The following is an 18,805-nucleotide window of genomic DNA, read 5'->3' on the forward strand; positions in this document are numbered from 1 at the left end:
GGCCAAGCGCTTAGGGTGTCATCACTAAATCATCGAGAGGCCCACATATATCGCTTTTATCCCACTTTGGGTAAAAGGAATGGATAAACTTCGACTCAAATGCTTTCTTGCACCTACTAATCGGATCACACACAACAATAAGTTTTATAACACCAAGTTACTGGTGCGTTTACTTATCATCAACGTGCAACCGATCAGCAAGTAACAACTCACACGTCTTGGTTTCAAGAATATACAATATTATTGTCTCACAATTACTCGTGATAAAAAACCATGAAGTGATTCCAGTGAGCGTGGGTTTAATCCAATACTTTAATCTTATCAAAGCACTCATGAACTCTGCAGCAAACTTGTGCTATGTCTAAACACTTCAGACAATCTACAGACAGATACATGACAGTCTTCCTTCATACCTACTTCCAAGGTATGACCGACTGTGGAGGTTCGAATAACCCAGTTATTCTGGAAGTCAAAACATGCAAAGTGAAACACAATAATAATATTAATCCTATATAGCCCCAAAACTTTTGAGCGTAAATAAAAACACTTTTATTTAAACACCATATTGATTACTCGTTATTCATTGCTTACTGTTTCAGAAAATCAACTTATTACTCGAAGTATAACCACAATTGTCCCATGCTCCAAGCATGCACACTTTGGTTTCCTATGGTCCATACTTTGTGAAATAGATCAATTGAAAAACTTTTCCAATGAAACTCATTTCACAATCCCCAATCCTTATTATTGGTATAAGAATACCAAATTCTTGCTACTTTTAGAATATGTCAGATTCTAACATTTTATGCAACGATCCTTTCGTAAAGTCATAGCACAAAAGTCATCAAGACTTGGCCAATGAAATCACAAAGTACTCTATCGGAAATTGTTACAAGACAATTCCATAGACGTGAAGTCTCACATTCAAAGTACATTCCTTTGAACATCCTTCTCGCATAAAAGTTTCTAATCTAGACATATTTCTTAATATCCAACTCCCATTAATAGAAATATTTCCATATTTGCCATATGACAACTCATTCTTAATAGAATATAGTCCATCCAGTACTATACTTCCAACTACTCACAAGCGACAAATCATCAGTGAACCTCAGATCGTCCTTTTATAGTTGGTTAATTATTTTAGTCAAAACTGATTATGGTCCTTTTTCCCTCTTAATGCCCTAGGCATTTGGAAAATTTTAGAATGGTCAAATATTATAGCATATGCAATCGATCCTATACCCGAAGCGTATTGGACATGATGCATAATGTCTCACATAAAGACGTGATACTTTATCAGCCTTCTGCCATAATATTTTATGTGCCATGTTCCCATAATTCGAACTATGAAGAGGGATGCCGTAATCATAATCGAATTTTGAGAATGCACTATGTACCTTGACTAAATTTATTAACGTTTCTCGTTCTAAGCTTTAGAATTTTGAAACGAAGTATAATATTCTCTCCCTTAATTATAGCAAAACAACTTTTCAACCCTTGCAACTTTGCAAAGTGAATCTTTGTTTTATATAATTAATATTGCTAACTTGTAATACTTACCATAATAATCATGCTGCCACTAACATGATGATTATTTTCTTACCAGCATAACATTTACGCTTCCGATGTAACACCCCACTCTGGCACTCATATTGTCCGCTTTGGGCTCCGGGCACGAAAACTTCCCTGGGCATCACCCATCCCTGAATTGCTCTCGCCCGGGCACGCTTAACTGCAGAGTTCTTATGGGATCTGCTGCCCTCACGACTTTAATACGCATTGTGACAGAGAAGGTATCCACACCCTTTTAAGGAATGTTTAGTTCTCCTTCCCAGCTGATGTGAGATCAGGTGTTGCTAACCTGTCCGCCTTACAACACGTTTTAAAGTCGTGAGGGCAGCATATCCCATAAGAACTCTGTAGTTAAGCATGCCCGGGCAAGAGCAATTCAGAAATGGGTGACCCCTTGGGAAGTTTTCGTGGCGGGAGCCCAAAGTGGACAATATTATGATACATGTCAGAGGGGGATGTTACATCCGAACTTGTGAGGAGTATTAGATATTGCTGATACATGTCAGAGAGGGATTTTATCACATGTTGTGATACATGTCAGAGGGGGGTTTTATCACATGTTAAAATCTCACGACATATTTGAACACTCGATTAAAAACACTCGAGTTTGTGATACATACGAGTGTTTCTATCTTCGACCACTTTAAATTTGAAATCTAGTATCTTCCAGAATAAAAACCAACATCAATGAGTATATGCCCTTAAAAGCTAACAATATTTCCAACAAAAGAATCAAAATTTTATTAAAATCTATCAAGTGTAGCTGGAGTTATGCTTAGATGAATCGACCATGGAAACACACCCTAACTTTTACTCAAACCCTAATTTTAACTTCAATCCCATGACTTACTCGTCTTGTGTTCTCAGCCGTTGGTTTACAACCATCTAACGTCTCACATTCAAAATGTTGTAAAGGCGCCGATCCGTGTGATGACTCAATTAACCAATCAAATACCAGAGTTGGATTATTTAAATACTCAGCTATCCCAGCATCATGACATACCCGCGAATCTGAGAATCGCTGATCTGTCATTGCCCGAACCCTAACCTAATCCTAGTTGAAATGGCAACGGAACAACCAATAGTCGCGACGGAGCCGGCCGCCAAAGGAGCCGCAAAGGCGACTAAAGTTAAGAAAGTTAAGAAGCCATCTGCTCCCAAGACGAAGGATGCTCCTTTGCATCCTCAATACTCCGAGGTTTGATTCACATTTCGTTTTCATTTATTTGTTTAAATTTTGGATTTCCATTGTTTGATAACCTGAATTATTCATCGGATTTTCTGTTTACTTGATTGTGCAGATGATTAAGGACGCCATCGTTTCGTTGAAGGAGAGGAACGGTTCGAGTGTGCAAGCAATCTCGAAATTTATTGAAGAGAAATACAAGAATCTTCCGGCGAATTACAAGAAATTGTTGCTCAATAGATTGAATAAGGAGGCCGACGCCGGTAAACTTGTGAAGGTCAAGTTATCGTTCAAATTACCACCCAAGAATACACCTGCAACGGCTGATGCATCTGCTCCGGCGAAGAAGCCGAAGACAGCTGTGAAGAAGCCTGCTGTTAAGAAAACGCCGGCTAAGGAAAATATTGCCGCTGCCGCTCCGAAAGCCAAAGCTCCAGCTAAACCTAAAGCCAAAGCCAAAGCTCCGGCTGCCAAGCCAAAGGCAGCTCCGGTTCAAAAGGCTAAGCCAGCTGCTAAGCCTAAAGCAGCTCCGGCTCCCCAGGCTAAACCTGCTGCTAAATCTAATGCAGCCGCAAAGCCGAAGACTCCAACGAAACCAGCAGCTAAATCCGTGAAGACATCGACTAGATCCACGCCGGGAAGAGCCGCTGAGGTCCCAAAGCCTGCAGCGAAACCTGCCGTGAAAAAAACGCCAGCTAAGAAGCCAGCTGCTCCGAAAAAGGCAGCGACAAAGAAAGGGAAGAAATGAACGTGAGTGTTGAACTATAGGGACTGTTAGTGAATTTATGTTTGTTTTTAGGGTTTGTTTTGTAAATTTTTCAATTGGTAAACCATGGGTCTGTCGTGATTCTTAGCTCCAAACCCCATGAAAAGATTTACAAATTTTCAGTCTCGATGTATTGATTTTCTCGATCAATTTGACATTCACAACGTTTGATTTATTTGTGTTATTAAGTGAAGTTTGTTTTCTCCATTTCAATTAATCTATTTAATAGAACATAATTTGACTGTTACATATTTGTCTTAATCGATAACTGAAGGTCCACTTGGTTATATTGCGTGCGTTAATCACAAGGAATTACGTTATATACTATAAAATTTCATGGTTCAGCATATATGAATTGTTTAAATACAATTTAACGAAAAAGACATTTCTCTTATTTGATTTTAAAATTTCATTGTTCTTTTAAATCTTCAGCTTTCTGAATGGAATACTTGAGCTCTTTCTGGATACTTAACCTTGAAGGTGACATCACAATGTCTTTCCAAACCGAACCACGTTTGAATGCTGGGTTGGGTTGCTTATAAAGTTCGTATATTGAATCTGCTTTCTCATTCAACCTTTCAATTGTCTTCAAGATTTTTATTTCGTCTGGATCGACCAATAACGTTTTGTCTTTATCTTTCCATCCTATCAACTTTAAACACATATTTTTCATTACAAGACAACAAACAACTTTATCTGGTGTTCGATATGAGATATGAGACCGAAGTTATCGAGATGAGATAGAATTGTACATTCGTCCAACCCAAAAAGCAAAAACAATGGAAGCAGCTAACCTCGGATTATACAATTTACCTTGGGTGGTCCTTCTAACGCATTAGTTAGATATAATCGTGCATTGTCTACAAGCTGACAGTATGTCATGAACGCTTTAGCAAATCGCTTGTGTGATGTTAACTGTGACCGGACCCTCACAGCCCTTCGGCACATAATGGCTCTCCTGTTAACATAAAAAAATAGATAATTATATTTTTAGTTCCGAGTATAATTGATGTTTGCAATTTTCAGTCACAATAACTCTTTCTTTAGCAAATTTGGTATTTTGAGGTTTTTATAATATTTTTGGTTGATGTTCCATATAAAATGACTACTTTTGGTCCGTGATTATATTTAGTTTTTGTAATTTTGGTCCCACCAATATTATAATATTACTTGGAACATATTAAAATAAAAACGTTGAAGTAAAGCCCCATATTTCAAGTGAACTTTTTTTGGACAAAATTGCAAAAAATAACTATACCCCGGCCAAAAAAAGTAATGTACATAATCACAACTGTATTTGACCTGTTATCCAACCCGTTGAACTCGCCCAATTTACCTCAAACTGAAATTTGGTTAATTTTATGTAAATGAGATGTATTAAAAGGGTTTAACTAATTTTACCTTATGCCTCTTATGACAGCCAAATAAGGATCACAAACAACACCGACAAGTTCTATTCTATATGGTCTTCTTTTCTTGTTACCATCAATTAACTCATTTTCTTCATCAAGTTGTTCCCAATAGTTCTCAATAACACTTCCATCTCTATTCACCTTGTAACCTGGTCCCATACGGTAATGTTTGCGGTGTACATTTCTTGCCATGGTTATCGTCTGCACAACGAATGGGACCCACGACAGGGTTCCATCCATGATCACATCTCGACCTTCGTTCAATGCTGTTACAAGGAGTGATGATGCTGCATCCGTAGATGATTGATGTACCTGTCATCCATCATCTATTTATTCCCAGACTATGACTGTTACTGTTACTCTTAATTTAATTGTGACCGAGAGAATTCAGTCACAAAAGTCTTGTTTTGTAACTGAATGGCCCATGATAGGTAATATATTTGCAAAAGAAATAGAGAAAGAGAGAGGGGGCATGCCAGCTCAGCTGAATGAAGCATATCATGGTGGCCTCTGGAGCTAAGAGCTCTGTAAATGACGTCAGACTCTTTGAAGGCATCTGCTTCTATCACAACAGCATTTGCTGATGCTCCTGCCCAAAATGGTCTGTCCACATTCAACACCAACCAACATCATAAATCTTCATACAACATAATTTATTCAGACATCGTTTATGTTAAACAAGAAAAAAAGGGTGTTACTCTTTAAGAAGTTCTTTAAGAACAGTGCTCTTTCCTGCTCCCATGCCCCCACCCATGAATAGAAGAAGAGGACTACGATCTTTGTGTGCCATTGGAACCATAACATCAGTACACTGTGAATCGTCTGGTGAAACAAGGCCTATTGCCTTCATCTCCTCCACTAATGTCGTGAACACTCTTGCCACTTTCAGGTTCTTTGTCACCCTTTCGAATCTTTGTTCCCTGTCTCATTTCAAAAAATTTTATAACATCACAATATCATTTACATTCAACTGAATGATTCGTGGATTCAATTTCCAAAAGATCGTACCTTGTGGCTTGCATGACTATGTTCTTGAGCTTCTTTTTTGGCTCGTGTGTATCAGGTCCCAACACCTGAAATTTCAGTAATCGATAATCACTTTCAAAAAAAGTAGATCCAAAACACCAAACGAAACTTACGCGTTTTGTAATTGTACCTGACTGATCATGTAAGAAGCATGGCTCCAATGAAACGCAAAGTAACTGAGAATACATCTCTCAAATTCCTCGACAAGTTTTATGAACAATGTATCTGCAAATGGATCGTCTACAAAGAACGAATACATGTCTTCTTCACATCCTTCTTCTTTCCTAATGTAATCGGAAGCTAATTTGCAGAGGTACGGACATTGTTGGACATCACCAAAACCCATCTGCCGAGCTGAATTCATTCATACAGACACATAAACACGAATTTCAAATACACGAAATGATTTTAGTTAATGGTGGACGGTTTTTATACCTACATAATGAGGGAATCTCTCGAGCTTCAATGGCTGGCGGGCCTTTGAGACACCAACACGAATCCATGGAATGATCTTCTGAGTCCGAAACTTTCTGAGACGAATGTGCATTGCGGCAGCAATGATCAAACCGATTAAAGATGCGAAGATGATTTGTGCGTAGGTGGGTTTATCATGGTCGTAAAGATAATCTAGATATTCTTTGAGAACGGTGTTAAGATAATCTAGATAAGGGAGAATTTTGGATGTAAAAAATTCTTTCAATTCCCATGCAATTTCTTCACATTTCTCCATGTTTGAGTTTAAATTTTAAATTTTGAGATTTGGATTTGTGTTGCAGGGGAAGGTGATGAATGGGAGGAAATTTTTGGATCTAAAAGTTGCAGAATAGATGAATTTGAGAGCGAGGGAGATGGAAGAGGGAAATCGTTTCATAGGTGAATGAAAGTAAATTAAATTTATTTTATTGTGTGGTCAGATGTTTTAAGAAATATAATTCTATCGATAATAATAATTATTAGAAGGTAAATATGTTTAAGTTACAAGAACGGTAAACCTATTAATATTTAGGACATGTAATTTCGTACTATAACCGCTTAAACTCTGATAGAGCAGTATATTAAACTAAGTTTGAACTCAATTTGATAGCTCAACAAGTCTTCTTAATTTGAAGATTTGAATCGAATAGAATATCGAAAATATTAGTGAAAACTTATATTTGATAGAGCAAACTCAATTATTTGAAATATAGCTTGAAAATATATGCAATTATTATGCTAGCTAAAACATGTTTCAAGAAGCTAGATTTTTTTTAGAACAACTGAATGATTTATATATACAAAAGTTATTAATCTCGAGTTGAGTCCTTATAAAGTTGAACTCAGTGAAGTCGGATGAATCCGATCTTAAATAATGCAATAAGAGCTCTATACGCATTGTCTTTTATGTCTTTTAACATAAGTTGGAAAAATATTTGAACTTCGATTATTTTGGGATATTTTTTTGTCAATTTGTCAAATATGGCTTAAGAATTGGTATCCGTCTGAACAAAGTAAAGAAACCCGACACCCGATATCTCATGGGGCTCAGCCCCAGTGGTATGGACGTGTGTTGATCTGTATAGTTGGGTTCGACCCTGTTGTTTTAGTTAGGGTTATGTTTTGTACTTTGCCTATATAATATGGCTAAAAGCTAAGGTTTATATAGCACTATCGTTTTTCAAGCTCGTGAATAAGAATACCCTTTTTGCCCGGTGGACATGTGTTACATTGACCGAACCACGTTAAGTGTTGTGTTCTTTGTGTGTGTATTTATTATTGTTTATTCTTAACTTCACTATACATTGTGTAAATCACTTATAATGTTGTGCTTTAGTACATAGTTTCAAGGTAAATTTAGTCTTAAAATGAACGAAACTAAAATATATTTTAGATGACATAAGAATTGACTTGAAAATACATGCGGACCAGTGTGTTCTTCTACGAAAAGAACTGTTCAATTTCACCAAAACTGATTTAAACAACACCATGACTTAAGGTTGTAAATTTCGTATCTTCCAAGGGCAAGATGTTATTTAGACTTTTGAATCGTCTCATTGAGCTTGTTTAAGTTTGAGATTATTGGATAATCGTTTTCACTTTTCAGATTATGAATGTTCTGAAAGTCTAAAAAGTTGCAGTTTCATCACTTCTATTTATCTGTTCATGAACTTGTTCACAAATGCTATCACAAACACGACTCAACCCAAAATTTGCTTATTTTAAAGCAAATTTGCACCACTTTATATAATATTCACATAGCAGATGCTACACTACATACAGATAGCCTTAAACACCATATATCTTATACTCCCTAAAATATTACAAAGTTAACCAATATATACTCTTAAACTAACACACCATTATCACATCTTAAAAAAGATTATTCAAAACTCACCTTATTTCACATTAAAAAAAAAATTAATAATATACTCTACCCATACCGATTTCAAATATATTTATATAGGCGCCGAACAAGTTGTTCTAAAATGGCCGGTTTGATTGCACCGACTACAATGCACGACTCGCTTCACCCGCCCCCGATCCTCCGATCTCACCCTCCTCTTCCTCGGCCTCCCCGGTGGCCGGAGAGATTTCGGAGGATTAATAACAATTTCCGTCACACCACCACCACCACCACCACCTTCCGCTAGTGACATGTCACCCGTACTCATTTCCTTCCAAAGTGTTTTATCAGGAACCGGATGAATCGTTTGCGAGTACGCCTTCCTATACGCCGCCACCGTGAAAAAACTTTCCGTCAATCGGTGAACATTCTGGCGGCACGAGAGCAGAGCCGCCACTGCGTGAGCACATGGCAACCCGTACAACTGCCACCCACGACACAAACAACACCGGTTCCTAATATCAACAATATTCGTCCCTTCATGGGATATAACTTCAAATTCCGCTTCGTTTGCTCTAAGAACTTGATAAGTCCGGGCTCGGTCAATCGCCTCCGAGACCCGTCTTTCCGCACTCGGAACCAAAATCGATGTCCACTGCATACTCGCTTCACGTCTCTCGTTAAACCAAGTCATCAACTGTCTCCGTATACATTCCATCATTTGGATTATCGGAAGCCCGGAAGCTTCTAGAATCCACGCGTTAAACGATTCGACTATGTTCGCCGTCAAATGACTGAACCGGGTCCCTTCGAAATACGCGGTGGCCCATAACCGTGCGGGAATCCGTCGAATCCAATACGCGGCTTCTTGACTAATCTCTTCGATTTCAAGAATTTTCGATTCGAAATCCATGACAGTTAGCGCGTTAGCGGCGTCCCATAAAAGGTTGACCAACATCGAGTTGTTAAACTCCTTCCGGAAGCTTTCGCTCAAATGTCGCATACAAAACCCGTGAAAAGCGGTTGGGAATTTCGATTCCACCCCCTCGACTATATTCTTTTGTCTGTCCGATAAAAATGTAAGCCTCGGCATATTTTCCGTGTTTATTTCTAACAAAGTATGTAATTCTGATAAAAACCAATTCCAATTTTCGTGATTTTCTTCATCTACAACCCCAAAAGCTAACGGAAACAACGCCCCGTCACCGTCGAAACCCGTCGCAAAAAGTAACGTCCCGAGATATTTACTTTTTAAAACGGTCCGATCGAGCCCGAGCAACGGTCTACACGCGTTCAAAAACCCGTAAATCGAAGCTTGAAAAGAGATAAACAACCGTTGAAAACAGTTGTCCGTAGGGTTTACATAAACAGACGCGATACTCTCGGGATTCGTGCGTCTAATTTGGTCACAATATTGAGGGAGAAAACGGTAATCGTCTTCAAAAGAACCCCGTAAAGCAGCCATGATCCGCTCTTTACCCCTCCAGGCTTGTTTGTATGATAATGTAATCCCGTGAACACGATGAATTTCTTCAAGAATCTCTTTCGGTTTACATTGCGGGTTTTCTTTCAACCGTTGTTCGACCGAATTCGCGACCCATTGGACCGAAGCTTGTTGGTGGCCAAGGTGCGCGATTCCACCACACGTGTGTTCGGAATGAATGGTGCGGATTGTAAAAGTGGGCACCCCGGGCAGCTTTGCGGCGTGGATTCTCCACGGGCAGCCTTCGCTCGCACACTTGGCGGTGAACCGTGTCTTGTCGGATTTAACGGTTTGGATCTCGAAATGGAGCGCGATAGCAGTGTGTCTTAGTGCCCTTCGACAGCTTGTAACATCAGGAAATTCTTGACCCACCATTAGTTCATAGTTTGGTGAAGGGACTAATGTTCGGGTCTGGATCACGGGTGTTGTCACCACAACTTCCGGATGCTGAACCGATATAGGAACCAGACCCATTTCATGGTGCGGGTGTTGGTGCACCATGATGTCTAGGTTTTCGTCTACAACTGCTAAACCATGGTTTTCGGATAAAACTAATTGTGAATCATGGTTTTTGACTGTGTCTTGATTGATATGATGATCGAGATTATCATCACCCTCTTCATCATTTTCGTTGTATCTGTTGTCTTGATGATGATTGCTGTCATCAAACTCGGTTGCATCTCCGAGGTTTTGTGGATGTGGTATAGCTGTCATGTAATCACGGTCTAAATGCATATCTTGATTACCATTTTCATGCTTGTGGGGATGCCCTAATTGCATATTGTGATTCTGATTCTGCCCGACTACCAAATTCTGACCATGTCTTAATCCCAGCTGCTGGTTTTGAACCAGTGATATATTCGGTCTTGGCCCAATCATCATCTCATGGTTTTCCATGGTGAATTATCCACAACACTTTCAGAAGAACTCTCGAATCCACAAGATAAGAAACATCAAATAGTCTGTTACAACAAAATCTTCGATTAGCACAATAATCCACAATCAGTAATCTTCAACTCTTTGATTCATCAAAACCATAAGCAGCTACATCAATTAGCATACATAATAATTCATTAATTATCTTTCACCAATTGTTAGGGGTTTTGGTGAGCGTTTAAAGCTGTATCAGGGTATCAACTTGCAATGATTAGTTTAGACTGTTTGGAAAAAACGTATTATGATTCTGATTTTGTGATTGTTTAAAGTCAAAATAAACTGACAAAAAAGGTTGTAAGGAGCTGTGAAAACCGATTATTGGGATAACTTAAAGTTAGTAGCTATCCTTGTCTAATTCTTCATGTTGCAACTTAAAAACCGCATATCCAAACGCTCCTTAACTTGCAGACATCCAACAATAACAAATTACGCCCTCAATTACAGAAAAAAGAGAGTTACATCAACCTATAGAGTATCAATCAGATTACTTTCTACTTCACTAATTAATATAGATTTTAAAATTTCACGAAAAGAACCGATATATGCATTAAATTCATTGCACATATGATCATGTTTGCTTTAAATTTAGTGTAAATAAGATAACAATTTCGCACCAAGACTAAAACCGTGGCAACGGCGAGAGCGAAATTAAAGATCTGGAGAATAAAAGTAGGTTGAAGAACAAAAACTCAACGATAACACACAAAAAACAACACAACCAAAAACACAAATACGTCGAATAACAAACAATTGGAAGACCTACCAAAATCCCAAAGGATCACGCGATAAGAAACACCAAATTCGGGGAAGAACTGGCAGTTCCAAGAACAAAAGGCTAAAGGAACCTGCAAAAGACAAACAGATGGTGAGAAGAGAGGCATAATTTGGAGAGTGTAAAAGAACAATCAAATGATTATGGTATGAACGTTTGAAATTGGAGTGGGTGTAAAAGGGGGATAGATGGGAATTGAATTTGGCGGGGCGAGTGAGATGTGAAATACCTGAAAGAGGGCTGAGGGAACGGCAGAGAAAAAGGGCAGGGAAGGGCACAATTGGGGAACGAAGAATGATAGGGGTATCGTATCGGATCTTAAAAAATTAGGGTTTTTTCTCTCTTTCAAAAAGAGGGCATTTAGGTCCCCCCCGTTTAGTACACGCATCTTAACTTTTCATGTACTCCCCATTTTACCCCCCACCACCACACTGGCCCACTTCTCATTTAACCCAAGTTTTTAAAGATTATCTTATTTTGTTTTAGAAAAGTTATAATTTTTTATCTACAAATATACAAATAAGGGAGTTGGATTTTTTTTTTATTATTTTTTAATTTAAAAAGATCTTGAAAAAAAAAAGGAAATCGATCTAAGAGGCTAGTATAGTTTTTATTTTGTACTAGAAAGGTTACCCCCGCTACGCGGGGGCCAGAAGCTTTCAATGTTGTTTCCGAATTGATAAATATGACAGACATAGAAAGTGCAAGGATGAAAAGTCCGGGCTTTGCCCCGGACAAAAAATGTAAAAGTTTTGACTGCAAGGACCAGAAGTGTGAAAATGGCTAAAGAATTAAAGGGGTAAGAATTAACAATTTTTTAGAAAAGGGATCAAAGTTGTCAAACCGTTAAAGTTTTGTGGCCAAACTTTAAATATTAAAAGGTTCCAAAAAAATGTAAAAATATTGATTGCAAGGACCAAAAGTGTCAAAATGGGTAAAGAATAATGACCAAAGTTGCCAAAAAACATCCAAATTTAGTATTCCTAACTTCCAACAATAATACAGGGACCAATTCTGCCAAAAAAATGGGAAGTTGAATGGAACACAAACAAAAGGACATGAATAAATTAATTAAAGAAGTATAGGGACCGGATATGTAAATCAAGGGACCAAACTTGGACAAAGTATCCCAAGTTTACTATTCATTTCTTCCACAACTTTAATATATATATAATAATAAGTTTATTCTTTATTTTTTATTGTTTTTGTCTTGTAAAATATATCATTGAATTTTTTGTTTTGTACATATTAAATCCTTAAGACCGACTAATCCATATTAAGTTCTTAAATTTACACGTTTAAACCTTATTATTATTATTATTTTTTTGTAAAATAAACATTTGTTGTTTTGTACACATTCAGTCATTATGACAAGTTTCTTCAAGTTTTGCTTAAGTGACATCATACGTGGGACAATTATTAATGAAGTGTTCTCATACGTGGCTCGTCCCTCACTTATATCAGTAACCTAATTTACGAATCGGTCAAATAATATTGATGTCCTAGTTTTCTCCAAGAAGATGTCTTTGGCTTTGGTTTCATCTATCTTCATAGCAAACAACAAGATTCTTTATGATTGTTTCCTTCCAACTCGACTTGACACTTCCCATAAAAAAGAACACCCTGTAAAAAAGTTTAGAGTCTTCCATAATTCATTGGTATTGGTATGTCGATTTTAACCGTTTTTCAGCAAATAAGTTTTTTGTTCTTTTTGAATTCACCTTCATTTTTTACTTGCTTATAATTTGTTATTTGTTATTGAAGAAAACATGTAAAAAGTGCAATTTTTTGCAATAGGTAGCTAAAGAACATGTCAAATTGACCCTAATTTTTTAAGATGAGCTTGTAGCTGTTAAAGAGGACTTTTCATGTCTCAAGAAAGAAGTGAATGAGCTGAAGAAGAATTTACGTATTGATAGGGTTAAAATAAGTTGTAATCTTATGTAATAAAGTGAAATTTAGTTGGTATTGTTATTGGAATCATTATGGATAATGTATTTACTTCATCTGATGTAATGTAGTTGATATTTATATTGAATGAAGTTGGTATTGGTGTTAAATTTAGTTGATATTGTACTATAACAGTTACTAATATCAAAAGCATAATGTTATTAATGACACATGATTCCACTGACCAGATGAGCCATGATATGACCTTATTTAACTATATATTGTAGGCCATTATCTCAATATATTTGATTAAGATGTTATATTTTAAGATATATGATACTTATTATGCTTTGAAATGTTTAAATACAGTTAAAATCAAAGTTGGGATGCAAATGGAGCTGGAACGGACGAAAAATGACAAAAGCGCTAAAATCAGCAAAAGACATGTCACACCCTTTTAGAAGGTGTTCGTGTGCAAAAATAGGAACTCGGCCACCACGTCATGGTGAGACCTTTACCACGTCGTGGTGTCGCAAAAACTATAAAAATAAGAGATTCTCAACCCTAATCGGTGTGTAGCCATTGGCAGCCTTAGACAATAAGTTATAAGTTGATTTTGACTTCCAGAAACCCTTTAGAGTCGATTTCGAAGCTAGAGAGTCGATTGGAGCAAGGATTTGAAGATTCAAGCACTATTTACATCGATATTTCACTTCGAGTTTGCTTGATGATCATGTCTCACAATCTTTTTATGATGTTTTTATGCTTTAGTTTACTAATTATGGTGTAAAAACCTTTACTTTCACTAGATGTAGACGAACCTTCGTTAATATGTTTTGATTTCGTTAGTAGGATTATTTAAGTTTGGTTAATACTTGTGTTCAATTGATTGTTCATCTTTCATGTTAAAGTTATGATTTTTATTGCCTATTGTTGAGTTATTTGTAGTTAAGAAAACCAATCTAGTTACATTAACTTGAATCTTAACTAGTTTATGATCATTAAGTTGTTAGGACTAGTGATTGATCAAATCCTAGTGTTGGGTAATATTAATCAGTAACTTGATTGTGTTAGACGGTTATAGATATCCATTCTATGCGTTGATTTATTGTCATGATAATTGATAAAAATCTCTAAATCATATCGTTCATAGTTCAAATATATTTAATTAATTATGTGTTCACTAATTTGCATGATCTTTGTATTAGTTGTTCATTATTTATTAGTACTAGGAAATCCGACTAAGATAACTTGTAACACCTGGTCCAAGGTACTTTTCATTTTTGATACTTGGTGTGTATTAAGTTTGCACATTTGGTCCCTAGGGGGCATTGTTGCCATTTTCAGAAAAGTGGGAGTACGCTGGGCGTACACACCCACGGGGCAAACCCTAAATTTTAGGGTTTGGACCCTATTTAAGCAACATTATGACCCATGATCCTCTCATTTCTCAGTCTACATTACCCTTTGAGCCCTATTTCGAAACCCTTACTCATCTACAAAAGATTTGACATCCTTGTGTGTTGGTGATCCTTGAGGAAGAAGAGACTTGAAGAGGGAGCTTTGATCAAGGGAAAGCTTGTAGATCTAGATTTCACTCATCATTTACAAAGCTTGGAACTTGGTTATTGTATGCTTAGATCTAGTTCTCTGGAGTTTTGTTCACTTTTAGTCCTACGAGTGAGATCTAGTGGGTTTCTTCCACTCCAAAAGTTAGGAGTTGTTTCTCTTGATGTTTCTAAGGTCCCTAGTCCATAAAGTGAGCATCTTGATGGTTGTGGATCAACCATGCATGTGTTTATGTCCATTTAGTGAAAGTAAAATGCTAAATCTAGGGTTTGAGTTCTTTTGAGCCATACAAAGGCTCCAAGTTAATAACTTTATGAATTAAGATGTTCCACAAGGCTTGGATATGTAGTTTGGACGTCTGGTTGCAAGCATTAAGTGCTTTAAGGAAAAGGTGCTTAATGGACGCGTACGCATTCGAGTCCCCGATCAAGCACGTCGTCTTGTACGTTGGGAGTACATCTGGTACGCGCAGCGTACCAGACTTGGTCTTGGGCTTTGTGGTTTGGGCCATAGTCAAACTATTAGGGTTTGGGCCTTGTTGGGCCACTATCCAGTCTAACTTTGGGCCATTGTTAGACTTTGGGCCTTTTTGGATTTGGGCCAATATTGAGCTCTGGGTAACCTTTAGGAAATTGGGCCACTATTGGGATTTTAGTTCCATTGAGTTTGGGCCTCGGATATTGAGCCAATTGAGGAAATGGTAAAATGGTCTTTTATCCTAGGTGTTGGACCAATGTACTAGAATCCCGCTTATGAATTATGACCCAATTATTAATTAGGTTTTATTTGGTTGGTTAGTGTGGGGATTCTCCGATTCAGCAACCCGAGCATCTATTAATTGACAACAGACTGAGATGAGTTTGCTCACTATACTGTAGGACACTAGGATATGTTATGTGTTTGTAGTCTTTGTGGCTTCTGTTGTATGTGTTATATGCATATATGCCTGTTTCCTATATGTATGTGGGGTGAAATAGACCCGGGGGTGAAATAGACCTGATACAGCCTTGTGCTGACATATGAGTTGAAATAGACTTGAGGGTGAAATAGACTCGGGGGTGAAATAGACCCGATACGACTTTGGGCCGACGCATAAATTGAAATAGACTCGGGGGTGAAATAGACCCGACACAACCTTGAGCTGGCAAATATGTATGGTATGTGGTATTTTGGGGAACTCACTAAGTTTCATGCTTACGGTTTTCAGTTTATGTTTCAGGTACTTTCGGATCAAAGGGAAGAACTCGGGATGATCGCATTGCACACACCATAATTTCCGTCTTATTTGACTCTGATGAATATGGGATGATTGATTAGCATTGATGCGTGCAAATAGCTACACCTAATTTAATATTTATAACCTAACTTCCTTACTAACTAAATTGCACCTAGGCAGTGTACCTAGACAAAATTATAGAATAGTTGGGTAAGTCGGGTGTCGATCACAGGGAACGGTATTGTCTAATTAAATTATTTACTACTAAATTAACCTAATTATTAACGAGCTTAACGAGGTTTTATGTGATTTTGCCAGATCAGACGAACTTAACTCAAACTCAATCAGTAACTAAAAACACTCTCGTTTAGTTCGAATCCACTTCTTATTTATGGTTAGCTAAAAATTATGGATTATAAAGTTGGTTACTATTGTATTAGTAATTTAAGTCTAAATTTACCAATATTAAACTAATTCATGTAAAACTATGTATGGTCACACACAATCAAACACATAATGAGTTGTAGATTATGAATTTACTATGTAAGATTAAGCAAACACAATTATGGTCATAATTCATGTTCTCTAGCACAGCCAAATTTATTTACTTCAATTACTATCTAAGATTTTGGTCGATCCTAGCTCTAGCAATTCAATGTTCACTAAATCACTAGGTTTCAAGTTCATGTAATTCAATAATCACTAAGCTACACAGAACATAAATTCAAGCAACTAAAGAAACAAATATTAACATGCTAGGTAGTAATAATCAAACACAAGCAAATTATCAACTAAGCTAATCCATTATCAATAAGCTAAACCATAAGTTAAAAGCTTCATCTAGCTAAACAAGAGTAGCTAGATTCAGCTGCTCATAGCAACAAATAAACAAAAACTTATCATAATAGAAGTCATGATGAATGTACCAAACAAATAAGCTTATTATGTACTCTTCTCTTCTTGGTTGATAAAAGCCTCTTCCAGAACTTCTTCTCTCCTCCAAATCGTCTCTAGGTCTGCCTTCTGTCCACCAAAAGTCCTTCAAGTCGTAAGGGACAAGGGTATTTATAATTATCCGATTTTTCCCTTTTCACGTCGTGACTTGATGTTTCACGACGTGGTTTTAGAGAAATCCTTATCGGGCAAGGATTTTGCTTTGCGTGTACTTATGTTCTGGAAGACTCATGCCACGTCGTGGCCTTCTAGTTCACATCGTGACTTTGGTAAGTTCCGTGGATTTCTTCAACTTTTGTACTCCAAGTCTCCAATGTTCCAAGTATTGTCAATTTTGGTCCCTTTCTTCGAAAATGCTTCACTTTGGCTGCAAATAACAATTTATCCTTATAAGAACCATTATTCTATGCAAATAACCAAAATATCAATAAAAATGTAAATAAATATTGCCTAAAAATATGTATAAATATGGCAATATCAAAATACCCCACACTCGTTCTTTGCTTGCCCTCAAGCAAATCTAATTATTTTCAAATTAAACCTTTATCACCAACATCACATAGAAAGATCCAACTCAAACTCAACCATTATGCCAAGACCTCAACGCGTGCATTTGTGTCTAAAATGTTTCCTAAATAACCCCCTCAATTCTAAATACTCACAATCCTCATAAACACGCGCCCACTTCTTTTGAACAATGCTCATTTTATGCATCCCTCCGAATCCATCCGCAGAAAACTTTCTAACCTCAAGGTATTTTTGTAAAGCTACCCAAGCATACATAAACTAGAGAATTACAACTTTTAAGATACCACACTATGGAGTTCTTGAATTCTTCACTTCTTCGATATTTGATCTTCAATTTCTTGAATTCACCATCTTTTGTAATCTTTGGTATCTTCAACTTTTGATTTTTTTTTCAGAATTTTTGATCTTTGATCTTCAACTTTGATACTTCTATAGCTCCAAAAATTCTTCATTTTTTCACTTTTTTGGTAATTTCTCTCTCTTGTTTTTATAAATATCTCACTTTTTCCACTCAAAACCTACATGCTTAAGCAGGGGCGCTTAACTTCAACCTTTATTGGTTAAGGATATTAATTTTCCTGGATACATTTCAAGTACAGGCTGCTAAACATATTGCATTCCTCAAACTAAGAGAGGTTGTGTTTTTGTCCCATGATTTCATTAGAATAAAGGAAGCCACAAATGCACTATCACGTATATTGGCTCAACTAAACATTTGAGCTCTCATCGGATTATCCCACACAACAGTAGCAACTTAAGTTTTTAGATTATCATTATTACTAGAATTTTAATTTAGATTATTATTTCAAATCTATTTCTAAAATTTTTAAATCTACTAAATTCTAGCAATTTACTTTTAGCAATCTAAGCAATTACTTTTTCGACCTCCTGCCCCACACTTATTACATACAATGCCCTCATTGTATGCATAAACTAAATAAAAGCAATAAAAGGGAGAAAAAGGAACAGACTCCCATGGGATGGTGGCGTGAGCGCACTCGAATCGTGTGGATGAAATGTGCATCTCGAATATGGACTTTTTCTAATTCGGAACTTGGACCTTGAAATCGCGAAATATGTGAATGAGCCAACAAGCAACTAATCGAAACTTCAATCTTCCATAAGAGTGGATGCAAATCTCCAAAGCGTGTAGAATAATGTGGGAAAGCAAA

General features: G+C 37.0%; 3 protein-coding genes across 3 annotated transcripts; 1 reads left to right on the top strand and 2 right to left on the bottom strand.

Moving 5' to 3' along the window:
* The first annotated feature begins 2,584 nt into the window (after positions 1 to 2,584).
* LOC145134344 (uncharacterized) lies at positions 2,585 to 3,702 on the top strand. Its single transcript, XM_079069205.1, has 2 exons — positions 2,585 to 2,773; positions 2,877 to 3,702. The coding sequence occupies exons 1-2, from the start codon at positions 2,639 to 2,641 to the stop codon at positions 3,507 to 3,509; spliced, it is 768 nt and encodes a 255-aa protein (XP_078925331.1). The 5' UTR covers positions 2,585 to 2,638; the 3' UTR covers positions 3,510 to 3,702.
* Positions 3,703 to 3,936: 234 nt separating this feature from the next.
* LOC145130665 (calmodulin calcium-dependent NAD kinase-like) lies at positions 3,937 to 6,814 on the bottom strand. Its single transcript, XM_079065437.1, has 8 exons — positions 6,401 to 6,814; positions 6,096 to 6,319; positions 5,948 to 6,012; positions 5,638 to 5,859; positions 5,416 to 5,542; positions 4,929 to 5,251; positions 4,341 to 4,485; positions 3,937 to 4,179 (listed from the first exon to the last, which is right to left on the bottom strand). The coding sequence occupies exons 1-8, from the start codon at positions 6,693 to 6,695 to the stop codon at positions 3,937 to 3,939; spliced, it is 1,644 nt and encodes a 547-aa protein (XP_078921563.1). The 5' UTR covers positions 6,696 to 6,814.
* A 1,325-nt stretch (positions 6,815 to 8,139) lies between these two features.
* Positions 8,140 to 11,819, bottom strand: LOC145129903 (uncharacterized). The gene is made up of 3 exons (XM_079064738.1): positions 11,706 to 11,819; positions 11,468 to 11,549; positions 8,140 to 10,730 (listed from the first exon to the last, which is right to left on the bottom strand). Exon 3 carries the CDS (start codon positions 10,663 to 10,665, stop codon positions 8,398 to 8,400), a length of 2,268 nt encoding a protein of 755 aa, XP_078920864.1. The 5' UTR covers positions 10,666 to 10,730; positions 11,468 to 11,549; positions 11,706 to 11,819; the 3' UTR covers positions 8,140 to 8,397.
* Between the last annotated feature and the right edge of the window lie 6,986 nt (positions 11,820 to 18,805).

This window comes from Lactuca virosa, chromosome 8, assembly GCF_052849685.1.
Source record: "Lactuca virosa cultivar CGN04683 chromosome 8, Lactuca_virosa_CGN04683_v6, whole genome shotgun sequence".
In the NCBI taxonomy this organism is placed as follows: Eukaryota; Viridiplantae; Streptophyta; class Magnoliopsida; order Asterales; family Asteraceae; genus Lactuca; species Lactuca virosa.

Excerpts from the sequence above, each read along its gene's own strand:
- LOC145134344 (XM_079069205.1), top strand. The coding sequence starts at position 2,639 with ATGGCAACGGAACAACCAATAGTCGCGACGGAGCCGGCCGCCAAAGGA. Across the intron at positions 2,774-2,876 it reads TGCATCCTCAATACTCCGAG|ATGATTAAGGACGCCATCGT; the intron begins GTTTGATTCACA and ends TTGATTGTGCAG.
- LOC145130665 (XM_079065437.1), bottom strand. The coding sequence starts at position 6,695 with ATGGAGAAATGTGAAGAAATTGCATGGGAATTGAAAGAATTTTTTACA. Across the intron at positions 6,013-6,095 it reads CTTCTTACATGATCAGTCAG|GTGTTGGGACCTGATACACA; the intron begins GTACAATTACAA and ends CTGAAATTTCAG. Across the intron at positions 4,486-4,928 it reads GCTGTCATAAGAGGCATAAG|GAGAGCCATTATGTGCCGAA; the intron begins GTAAAATTAGTT and ends TTATGTTAACAG.
- LOC145129903 (XM_079064738.1), bottom strand. The coding sequence starts at position 10,665 with ATGGAAAACCATGAGATGATGATTGGGCCAAGACCGAATATATCACTG.